The following is an 11,053-nucleotide window of genomic DNA, read 5'->3' on the forward strand; positions in this document are numbered from 1 at the left end:
CGATGTTCATCCAACTGCGCCGTGTGGTGTACCTATTGGTATTTTTGCAGTGTTGTGTGTGTGTGGCATGTGCGGCGAATGAAGGTGGTGGTGAAGAGGGTTCCTCAACCTTTGATACAGCTGGAGTAGTAGAGGTTGATCAGGAGTTGAGGAGGACGATAACAGAGGCGTATGAGTACGTTGTGAATATGACTGGTTGTTCGTCTGCGTTAGAAATAAAAATGGAATCATGCAAGGAAAATATCGGGCGTGCTGAGGCTGTTGCAGGGAATCTCGGGGCTCTTGTTAAAGAGATCGAGAAAGCAAAAGATGAAAAAAATTGGAAGCCAGATGTGTGGATAAAGGAAAAAAGGCAGAAGATAGAAGAATACACAAAAGAATTTGATGTAGTAACATTTTCAACCACAGACGTAGAAGTGTTGAGAAGGTTGTGTAGGGAGAGGCCTGTGGACGGGAATGTAAAGGAGAAACTCGTTCAGGCTCAAAAGCGTTTTTTGGAAGCACATCGGGACAAACCGCTCGAAAAGCCGGAAATAAAAGTGCTTAACGAGAGCAGCAATGAGGTACTGCAGGCTTTGACCAACCTCGACAAAAAAATCGAAGCTGCGCGTGATAAACACGCACCGTATGATAAGATGGCGGAATTCTTGGGTGTCGCGGAAGAAGCAGTGGAAGCCCTCAAGGGGCATTTGGGAAATATCACGGATCCCGTAATTGATCCAAAAAGCATGAATCAGGATGAACTAATCAAAAGAGGTGAGGAGAGAAGTGGTGACGTTACTAGGGAGCTGAACGAAGAAAAGGCAAAAGCAAGAAAAGCATTGCCGCCTGAGGTACAGGAGGTGCTAGGTGAAGGAGAAAAAGAGAGAAGGGTTGGAGAGAAAGTGCCAACGAAACCAGAAGAGAAAGAAAGGGTTCAAAAGGAGGCGCAAGAGACAGAAGAAAAGGAACAGGAGGAAAGGAAGGAGGAGACGGAGAAAGGACCGGCGGATGGGAAAGATGCCATAAAGGAAGAAGAGAAAAAGAAAGAGACTCAGGAGGAAAGGGCGGAGAAGGAAAATAACATAGAGGATGAGAAAAAGAGAATGGGTGAAGAGGAAAAGGCGGAGGTGAAAAATCCAGGAAAGGAAGAGGACAAACAAAGTAATGAAGAAAATGTCAGGGGTGAGTCAAATGATGAAGATTCAAAGAAGCCCCAAATAGATGTGGTGCAAGAAATAAAGGCAATGCAAGGTGCTGACAGCAGCAGCAGTCCTTCATTGGTGCACAGTTCCTTGATTCTTCTTGTGCTCTCTGTGTTGGGCTGCACTCTCGTGTGTTGATCGGTGTTCCCATGACACAGTTGCACAGTTAACCCTTGTTTGAGTGGATATGGATGCATTGTAAGGGTGTTTTTATTTGTTTTGTTTTCATTATATTGTTTTTCCCTTGTGTGTGTTTTCCATTATAATTTCATTGCACGTTATGAGCATCTGTGTGTTTCTCTTTTGCGTTTCCTATACACCTTGTGTATCTTGTGTGTTCATTTTTATGGGATGATTTTTTTTTTCATTATATACAAACTGCTGCAGGGACATCAAGAATAAAGATATGGGCACGGCACGTTCAGTACACAATGATTTTCCGTTATTAACCTTGGGGTGAATTGGACTGTGTCCAGGCATCGCAGCCACATTAAGTAATGAATTTCTTTTTTTTTTCTTTTACATCTTTGCTCTATTATTGTGTCTGCCTCACGCAGTCACTCTTTTTTTCTGCATTTTTATTTTGGTATAAAGATTGGTGGGTTGTAGGTGTTTGAGTGTGTCCATCTGTTGTGTGTTCCTTTGTGTGTTTGGGTTGCCACTCACACCGCCCACGTAATAAGAACACATTTCTTTGTTCTCACCTTCTCTCTCGGTGTTGTCACTCACACGGTATTGTCAGGAACATACTTCTGCCCTTGTGGTGTGTGTTGTTTGTTGTGTGGCTTGCTTGAGTGACTGCAGCCTGCGGGGAGATGGACTGAGACCGTTCCGCTTCGGCTTCACGTAATGGGTCTGTTTTTTTTTTTTATTTTTGGGGTTGAGTTGATGTGCTGGTGTGGGTGAATGTTTTTCTCTGATGAGAGTGACAGCTGTGATTATTGTATTGTGAGTGCTTTGTGTGCTGTTGGTATCCTGTTGTTGTTGTTGTTCTTTTCTTGTGATTTTCTTTTCCTCTCTGTAGGTGTGTGACTTGGTGTACATTTTAGTGAATGCCGTAGAGTCTCTCTGACATGAGCATGTGAGACTGTCATTGTGAGTGGGAAGGACACCGTTGTGTTGCTGGACCACTCCATTGCGGCGTCTGTGGGGTGTGTGTGTGCGGCATGCTTCGCTTCGGCGGGGCTCGAGGGGCACTTTACGTCCCGAGGCGCTGAACCTTGAGGCCTGAAATATCATCCTCGGGGACTTTGAACTTGAGAGAAAAAGAAGAAGAGTGAGGATGAGGAAAAAAAGGGATGAAACCCGGCAACCAGTCTACGTGCGCAATGCTCGAGGCTCGTTGTCGGGTTTGCCCTTTTCTTTTTTTTTTATCCCTCACCCCAAGAAGGGAGAGGAGAGAACACACAACACCTACAAAACCCAGGGCGGGCGGCCAGCTTGTCAGCGTCTTGTGCGCAACAAGAAGAAGAGGGGTGTGGCTCCTTGGGGTTTTTCACTTATGAAATGAGTGGGGTTGGGCATAGTGGAAAACTCTTGCTTTCCCTACTTCAACGCTGGGTAAGATGGGTTTGAAAGGTATTCCGCAAAGATGACCCTTCCCCGTTCCCCTCGTGACATCATGGTGCCGCGTCCCACCGAATAAAAGGTGCTGTTGGATGGCCACACCATGAACAAAGAACATGAGGGTGTGGTGGGCCCTTCCCTATGATAAAGGCAAATTCCGCTATGGTGATGATAAGGCGTTCCGCTACTGCCATGTGTGGTGTGAAAAGGAAATCCATGGGAAATGCAGAAAAAGAAAAATAAGTACAATAGGAACATTTCGCCTCATAGGTATTTTGGTTTGTTGGCACCCCACCGCAACAATGGGTGAAGTATGTTTGGTTTCCCTGGAGGGATGGAAGTGCGTAAGCTGGACGCCAAGATTAGACAAGCCCTCATTGCCAAAGGCGAGCCGTGGTTGGCATCAGAGGTCCACGGCACCTACCCCAAGATGGTGGCAAAAAAAAAAATTGAGGAGGGTACGGCACCCCGGGTTCCAGTACCATCACTGATCGCCGTACTGACGAGGCCTGTGGCCGCTTAACTTCACAAATCGGACGGGATATGGTGCATTCGGCCGAGTATGGTCGTACCCGAAATACCCGCAAAAGAACATATTATGCTCCCGTGGGGGTGGTCTCCGGGGTGCCCTTCCCAGCCCCACCTCCAGGGGTGAATTTTCAGTTTTGCGAGTGCCGTGCGTTTCCAGCCTCCGTGCTCTACTGGGCCTCGTTACGGTGGTATTGGGGCACATTTTTCGCACACAAGCTAACCCTTGTAGGTTTTGGGTTGTGCCGGCCTGGTGGGTCGCCGCCGCCTTCTGTCACAACTTTGGCCAGCTGGTGGTGCCGGGGTGGGGTGGCGGTTTTCTGGCCGAAGCAGGCGGCCTCTACAATAGTTGCGCCTCTGCTATTTTGGCGTTCTATTGGGTTTTATTCTTCTTTTGGTCGTTCGTAGCCTCTGTGTCGTAGTGCTGCTCCGCCTTGGTGGAGTTAGGCGGTGTCCAGGGCCGTCTCGGACTTGTCCGTGTGGCGGGGTTGGACCCCCACCCCTGTATTTTTTGTGGGGGGTGCCAGGCGCGCCATCTGGTTCTTGCCGTTGTGATTTGTGTTTTCTACATGTGCTGGTGGTGGTTGCGCTTTTGTTTGCGACACCGCGCGTTGCGCTCTGGCTGTGGGCCTCTGCCTCCCATGGGTTGGGTTGGGGTGGCCGCCGTGGGCGGGGTTTTAAACCAATATGGCCTTAGCAATGAGGGCGGCCTTCATATGGTACCAAGGTTAAGCAGATGAATTTATACAAGGAAACCAAACTCACCAACTAAATGTTTGAAGTGGGTGGTCTCCTTAAAAACCAAATTCTTTTTATTTTTCTTTTTAATACTTGCGTTCTTTTTATTGTTTTTTGTTCTTCGTGTCTTTATGGATATTACTCCAATGGTACGGCTATCAGCCTTACGCCGTGGAGCACCTGGTTACTGGCTTAGGAGTGGCTCCGATGAAGAAGATCCCTTTATTTTATAGGACCTAAAACAAGTCAATACGCCGACACCCGTTATTCCAACTGGCCAAAAACGACCGCACTATGCACTAAACAAAGCAACGGAACCTGCCACCTGCACTGAATGCGGGGCACAATACTCATGCAGGAACACCGCAGTAGTACATATGGTCAACAAACACATGGGTTCAAGAGAACCAATGCGCTCTGGAAGATCAAATTCCCACATGAGCCACCTCCGCCGGACATCCCGCCAGAACCCCCGCCACCTTCACAACCCCCACCTCCGGACACAACGTTACCCCGTCCCACTTCGCCCTAAAGCAAAACCTCATCCGTTTGCCTGCAATATGTGTAAACGAACATTTCCGCTTCAAAACGGATTAACACGCCACCTTAGATACATGCACAACGTCACATGCCCTGTCCCAGAGAGAAAACAGCCGCGAGCCAACGAATCAATACCATCAGAGGAATCAGCATTTCCCTGTGACAAATGTGATATGATAGCGCGCCCTAAAACAGACCTTAAATCCCATATTAGAGCAAAACATCCTGAGAACCCCACGAAGGACGCACCTCGCCCTCAGCTCATCCCACAGCCTGCTTCACTACGATGCGAATTTTGTCTCCGCGACTTTGGCAACATTAGTGGTCTCGCATGCCACAAAAAGTTTAAACATCCACCTGGAACTCCAATCCTGCAAGCAACAATACAAGTAACGTTTCCACGAAATAAGAAACGCCAGCGAAATTCGTCGACACCGGAGCGTGAGGACAGAGAAAAAGTCCAATGCGGAGCATGCCAGAAGTTCTACGCCCACCTAGCCTCCCTCGTAATACACTGCAGAAAATTCCGTGAAGGACAAGGTATGCCACAAAAAATCGAATTCCACCAATGCAAAATACAAAACAACAAAAACGAGAGACCTTCCGGCATTAGTCTGTCCCACGTGTGGTCACCAATGTATGAGTAAATCAGGCCTAACTCTACACCGAATGTCACGTCACGGGTATCAACCTATTCGCGCGCACACCAGTCAACGCGACGAATGCGAAGAAACAGCTCTGCACCTCTTGAGTTGCCCCGCTATTCAGCCACTGCGAGATCAATTTGCGATAGTTGATGACGTACCCCTGATGAAACTATGTTTTTCTAAGCGGTTAGCACAGTTCCTTATTGCGGTGGAGCGGAACGACACTATGCCAGAGTTTTCACAACCAATAAACCCTACGCAGCCTACCCTTCCCCCTCTGTAAGGCCTCCCCACCTCTCTATAATCAGCGACGAGCTTGAATATGGAAACCCTGATAGAAGAGTAAGCTCAAGACGTCTGTCACTGACCAAAACAAACAACAAAATAAATAGGAGTTCATTGAGGGTAATCTATTATAAAAACCCCAAAAATAACAAAATAAAATAATAACAAAAGGAGACTTGAGGACGGGATCTGGGTAAGAAAAGTGAGAGTAGAGAGATCTGGTGGGGTTTACTCGATCAGATTTCTCGTAGACTGGTTCTTTCGTTTGGGAACGGGCTACAACCAAAAATCATATTACAAGGGCTTGAGGATCCTATAAAATGAAGGGATCTTCTTCTTCGGAGCCACTCCTAAGTCGGTAATTAAGGTGCTCTACGGTGTACGGTTGATAGCCGTACCATTGGAGTAATATCCGTCAAGACGTGAAGAACAAAAATAAAAAACAAATCCATGATGATACGGGGTCCCATGGGTGGAGGGGTGGAAAGGGGATATGTTTGATATTACCCTCCTAAATAAAATTATGGAGGAAAGAGAGTGGGAGGACATTTGGAGTTGGGGATATGATCTGTGTCCGTAATCGCTGCAGCGGTAGCGGGAATGTGTCCCGTCGTTTTCGTGCTCGTCCAAGGAGTTTATTTTCATGAACGTTGTTTGTGGCGTTGGAGATGCGAACAACATTGTATTGCGAGCAGTGCTAATGCAAACGAACTACAAACAAACAATACCACAGTTCTTGGTTGTGTGGGTTCTGATACGTGTGTTGTTGTTTATGGAGTGCCCTCATTTGTGTGTGCGCCAAAATAGCTGGTGGACGTCTTGTAGGCCTCTCTTTTTGCGTATTTATTGCTCTCTTATGTGTGGTGTTACTTGGACCGTCTTTGGAGGTGGTGTTTGGTTTCTTCGTCGGTGTCGTGTTCGTGGATTAACCGCGTATTTGGAGAGGGTGGTGTTTCTTCAAGTACTTTGTTTGAAAAGTGGGGGAGGAGGTGTTACTCGTTATCGGCGTCTGTAAATGTTTCTCTGGTCGAACTTTGTGGGGTCTCGCAGTCGTTTGCCCCTGGATTGCCCTCGTGGCGGGGGTTCGTCATCTCTGTCGGTGTTTGGTGTTTTATTTCTGTCGTGGTTTAATGTGGGAATTGCGCGAGTTCAGTCACCAAAGAATTCCTTTGCGGCCAGGTGTGTGGTCGGAGATATGGTGTTTCCTTGGGGCGGGGGACATCTGTGTTTGGTGTGTGTTTCCGTCCCTTTGGTTCTCAGGGATTTTTGTTTTGGGTGTGGGTGATTTGTTTTGGCACGTTTACTTCACTTATTTGTTGGCTTTTATGGCGTGCAGGTGAACTTTTCACCGGGCCTTGTGCCCCGGGGTCGTGTGTTCATTCCGAATATTGTTGATGATGTACATCTTTTTTTTTTCTCCCGCAACTGTGTTTTCACATCCCATGCAATGGTGGTTGTCCACGGTTTTCGGGATTATGAAAGTGATGTGCGATTTCGTGTGGTGTCGTACGAATTTGACCTGCGGTTGTTCACCTAATGGTTCCTGTGATCTCGTGGTGTTTGGAGGTTCTATTTCCGACTGGGTCACTCGTGTATTTTTGATATGCGCCACGGATCCAATACACACAAAGAGGAGCGGGAGACGGGCGTGTGTAATGAACGTGTGCGCACAGTAGACACTCATCATTGTGATGTGTTCATGAGCTCATGGGGGATGGTGAAAACCGTCCGTGCGGTTCTTTGCAGTAAGGGGTGCCGATGTTGAGTGCGCCCGTGTTGAAACTACAGGGAATTTGACGTGTGGATGTTGTGATGGTTGATGGGTTGCAGTGTTACATTTAACGTTCATATGGGGGAGATCCTTGAGTACTGTTTCGTGAGATGGTGTCCTGTGTTTGCTGGTATCTCCTCAGTGGTCTTATACCAGTTTTTTGGGGGATGCCGCGACCATTCGAGCAATGAGGTTACGCTATCGGTGAAAGATAGTCAGGCACATTGTATATTATTGCCGAGTGGGATAACTGGGATCTGTAGGTAAATTCCCATGGTGTTGTTTCTTTTTTTATTGTGGTTTTTTTTGTATTCGTGATTGGGGGTGTTGTTTTGACATCCGGAAGGAACCCGGGGTGTATTTGTTTTTTTTGTCAATTGGTAAGATTGATTGCCTGTTTTGTGTGAGTGGTTTGATTGACGTCGTTTTGTGTACTCTCTTTGTTTTTCCCTCTGCGTTGCTGTTGTTTGTCAATATGTTAAACGTGCGTCTCTTTTTTCCTTCTTTTTCTTCTTTCTCTTTTTCCTTGTTACCACAGAACCGAGCAATCCACAGTGATAATCATGACAACGATGTTCATCCAACTGCGCCGCGTGGTGTACCTGTTGGTGCTTCTGCATTGTGTGTGTGTGGCAAGTGCGGCGAGTTCGGGTGGTGATGGGCAGGATTCTTCAGACGTCAAATTAATTGAAGAGGGAGTGGTGGATAAGGAGTCGTTTAAAAAGACGGTAACCGAGGCGTATGAGCACATTGTGAATATGACTGGTTGTTTGACTGTGATAGGGCAGGAGATGGAATTGCGCAAGGAAAATACTGAGCGTGCCGAAGCTATTCTGAAAGATCTCACGGGTCTTGTTGAAGAGATCGAGGGATTAGCAGATAGGGGAGAAGTGAAAACGGATTGGATAAAGAAAAATAAGGAAAGAATGCAGTTAGACAAAAAGAATTATGACGACGTGTCATTTTCGATCAATCACGTATTTCAAATGCAAAAAAATTGTTCAGGGGATTTGGGTTACTTGGTTAAAGGTAAGGAGAAATACGATAAGGTTCATGAGCGTTTTTTGAAACTAAATGACCAAACGCCGGAAGGAAAGAACCTCGTGGAAAAAGCCGATAAAGCAAAGCAGGCGTTAAGTGACCTCAGTGAGAGATGCACAACCGCGCAGAAAGAACTCGAAAAACAATGGACGTTCGTCGAATCCATGAAAAAAAAAATGGATGCCCTCAAGCAGTCTTTGGGAGATGACGCGACGCGAGTAATGAATACAAAAGAACCCGAAAGAGATGAACTTATAAAAACGGTGGGTACGATATTGGACGACTTCGCTAAAAAAGTGGAGGAGGAAAAAGCAAAAGCAAAAAAAGAATATCCGCCTCTGGTACAGGAGGGGCCGGTTGAAGAAAAGAGGAGTGAGGCCGAAAAGCAGCCCTCAGATGCAAAAGAGGGAGGAGGTGAGGCGCAGAGGCCATCCGAAGAAAAAGAACAAAAAGAGGACGAAGAAGAGAAAAGTACCAAAGAAGAAGATGGGAAAAAGGAAGTGGAGGGAGAAGAAAAGGCGCGGGATGAAAATACCACAAGGGTGGAGAGAGAAGAAGGAGGGGAGAAGGATCAAAACGAAAAAGAAGAAGAGGTAGAGAGAAGAAATAACACAAAGGATGAAGGGGCCACACAAAGTCAGGAAGAGAAAGTGGGGGAAAAGAACGGACGGGAACGGGAAGAAAAAATGGAGGAAAAGGCCAAAATAGAAGCGGAGCAGGCGATGAAAGTACTAAAAGAGAGTGACGGCAGGAGCAGTCCTGCATTGGTGCAGAGTCCCTTGTTGTTGATTCTCTTCTGTGTGTTGGGGTGCACTCTCGTTTGCTGATCGGTGTTCCCGTAACACAGGTGCACAGTTAATCTTTTTTTGAGTGAACATGGATGCATTGTAAGGGCACTGTGTTTTTGGTTGATTGTTCGATTTTTTTTTCGGTTCGATAAATCTCTTGCTTGCATTTTTTACTGAACAAATCTATTGGACTCCCTATGGCACTCATCACATGACAAACCATCATTTTGTGAGTGGAGTGTCCTCTTTGTTTGTTCGCATTATTATCTGGGCTCTGTTTTGTCACCATTTACTGTGCCCTCCTGGTGATGTGTGTGTGTTCCGTGATATTAATAACTATTGTTTTTACCCATGGGAATGGGATACAATCCCGATGGTGTTTTAATTGCTGTGACTGAAATGTGAAGAATGGCAGGATGTCCAAGACACACAAACACGCACACTACCAACCCTCCTTCTCTTTGTGTGTGTATGGACTGTCATCATGTGTGCATCATTCCCACTGCTCGCCCCATACGAAAGACACACACACCTACTGCTGGGAATTGTGTTGGTTGCCTCCTGAAGATATTCACTTGGTGATCACGGCTTTCTTTTCTTTTTGTTTTGTTTTTATAATTTTGTTTTTTCCCTTGTGTGTGTGTGTTTCATTATAATTTCATTGCACATTATGTGCAGTTGTGTGTTTCTCTTTTGCGTTTCCAATACACCTTGTGTGTATCTTGTGTGTTCATTTTTATGGAATGATTTCTTTTTTTTTCATTGTAAACAAACTGTTGCAGGGACATCAGGAATAAAGATATGGGCACGGCACGTTCAGTACACAATGATTTTCCGTTATTAACCTTGGGGTGAATTGGACTGTGTCCAGGCATCGCAGCCACAGTAAGTAATGAATTTCTTTTCTTTTCTTTTGCATCTTTGCTCTATTATTGTGTCTGCCTCACGCAGTCACTCTTTTTTGCATTTTTTATTTTGGTATAAAGATCGATGGGTTGTAGGTGTTTTTGAGTGTGCCCCTCTGTTGTGTGTTCCTTTGTGTGTTTGGGTTGCTACTCACACCACCCACGTAATGAAAACACACTTCTTTGTTCTCACCTTCTCTCTCGGTGGTGTCGCTCACGGTATTACCACGAACATATTTCTGCCCTTGTGGTGTGTGTTGTGTGGCTTGAGTGACTGCAGCCTGCGGGGAGGTGGACTGAGACTGTTCCTCTTCGGCTTCACGTGATGGGTCTGTTTTTTTCTGTTGTTCTTTTCTGGGTGTGTTGATGTGCTGGTGTGGGTGAATGTTTTTCTCTGATGGGAGTGGCAGCTGTGATTATTGTATTGTGAGTGCTTTGTGTGCTGTTGGTATCTTGTTGTTGTTGTTCTTTTCTTGTGATTTTCTTTTCCTCTCTGTAGGTGTGTGGCTTGGTGTACATTTTAGGGAATGCTGCAGTGCCTCTCTGATATGAGCATGTGAGACTGTCATTGTGTGTGCAATGTGAGTGGGAAGGACACCGTTGTGTTGCTGGACCACTTCACTGTGACCTCTGTGGGGTGCACTGAATGGCGGCGTGGTGGTATCCATCGACATGTGTGTGAGCGACTGGAGTGGAGGTGTGGTTCCCCTCGCGCTGGCCCATTGCACTGCGGTGCGATTGGGTTCACACATGAATGGAACATTAAGATTCCCTCTGTCCCGAGTTACTATCTAGCGAAACGACAGTCAAGGGAACGGACTTGAAGGGCTAAGCGGGGAAAGAAGACCCTGTTGAATTTGACTCCGGTCTGGCTCTGTGCGGCGGCATCTGAGGTGTAGTATAGGTGGAAGCGCAAGCACAAATGAAATACCACCACTCGGAACGTTGCTTCACTTATCGAATGAAGAGACCAATGGGTTTCGCGTAGTCTGTGGGCTATGCACCGTCTAGGTTTGGGATTTTATGGCGGCAACCCCGTCTCCACGGGAGGTGGCGCGTG

General features: G+C 46.5%; 5 protein-coding genes across 5 annotated transcripts; 4 read left to right on the forward strand and 1 right to left on the reverse strand.

The window, feature by feature from the left end:
• Window positions 1-2,866: 2,866 nt before the first annotated feature.
• TM35_000651180 (uncharacterized protein) lies at window positions 2,867-3,241 on the forward strand (the record flags this gene model as incomplete). The annotated part of the gene is made up of 1 exon (XM_029031091.1): window positions 2,867-3,241. One exon carries the CDS (start codon window positions 2,867-2,869, stop codon window positions 3,239-3,241), a length of 375 nt encoding a protein of 124 aa, XP_028877622.1.
• Window positions 3,242-3,293: 52 nt separating this feature from the next.
• On the forward strand, window positions 3,294-3,686 carry TM35_000651190 (uncharacterized protein; the record flags this gene model as incomplete). Its single annotated transcript, XM_029031092.1, has 1 exon — window positions 3,294-3,686. The coding sequence occupies one exon, from the start codon at window positions 3,294-3,296 to the stop codon at window positions 3,684-3,686; it is 393 nt and encodes a 130-aa protein (XP_028877623.1).
• Window positions 3,687-4,408: 722 nt separating this feature from the next.
• On the forward strand, window positions 4,409-5,203 carry TM35_000651200 (Tbingi protein; the record flags this gene model as incomplete). Its single annotated transcript, XM_029031093.1, has 1 exon — window positions 4,409-5,203. One exon carries the CDS (start codon window positions 4,409-4,411, stop codon window positions 5,201-5,203), a length of 795 nt encoding a protein of 264 aa, XP_028877624.1.
• A 928-nt stretch (window positions 5,204-6,131) lies between these two features.
• TM35_000651210 (uncharacterized protein) lies at window positions 6,132-6,503 on the forward strand (the record flags this gene model as incomplete). Its single annotated transcript, XM_029031094.1, has 1 exon — window positions 6,132-6,503. The coding sequence occupies one exon, from the start codon at window positions 6,132-6,134 to the stop codon at window positions 6,501-6,503; it is 372 nt and encodes a 123-aa protein (XP_028877625.1).
• Window positions 6,504-10,409: 3,906 nt separating this feature from the next.
• Window positions 10,410-10,745, reverse strand: TM35_000651220 (uncharacterized protein; the record flags this gene model as incomplete). The annotated part of the gene is made up of 1 exon (XM_029031095.1): window positions 10,410-10,745. One exon carries the CDS (start codon window positions 10,743-10,745, stop codon window positions 10,410-10,412), a length of 336 nt encoding a protein of 111 aa, XP_028877626.1.
• Window positions 10,746-11,053: the final 308 nt, after the last annotated feature.

Source organism: Trypanosoma theileri (assembly GCF_002087225.1).
Source record: "Trypanosoma theileri isolate Edinburgh chromosome Unknown TM35_Tth_65_V1, whole genome shotgun sequence".
Lineage (NCBI taxonomy): Eukaryota > Euglenozoa > Kinetoplastea > Trypanosomatida > Trypanosomatidae > Trypanosoma > Trypanosoma theileri.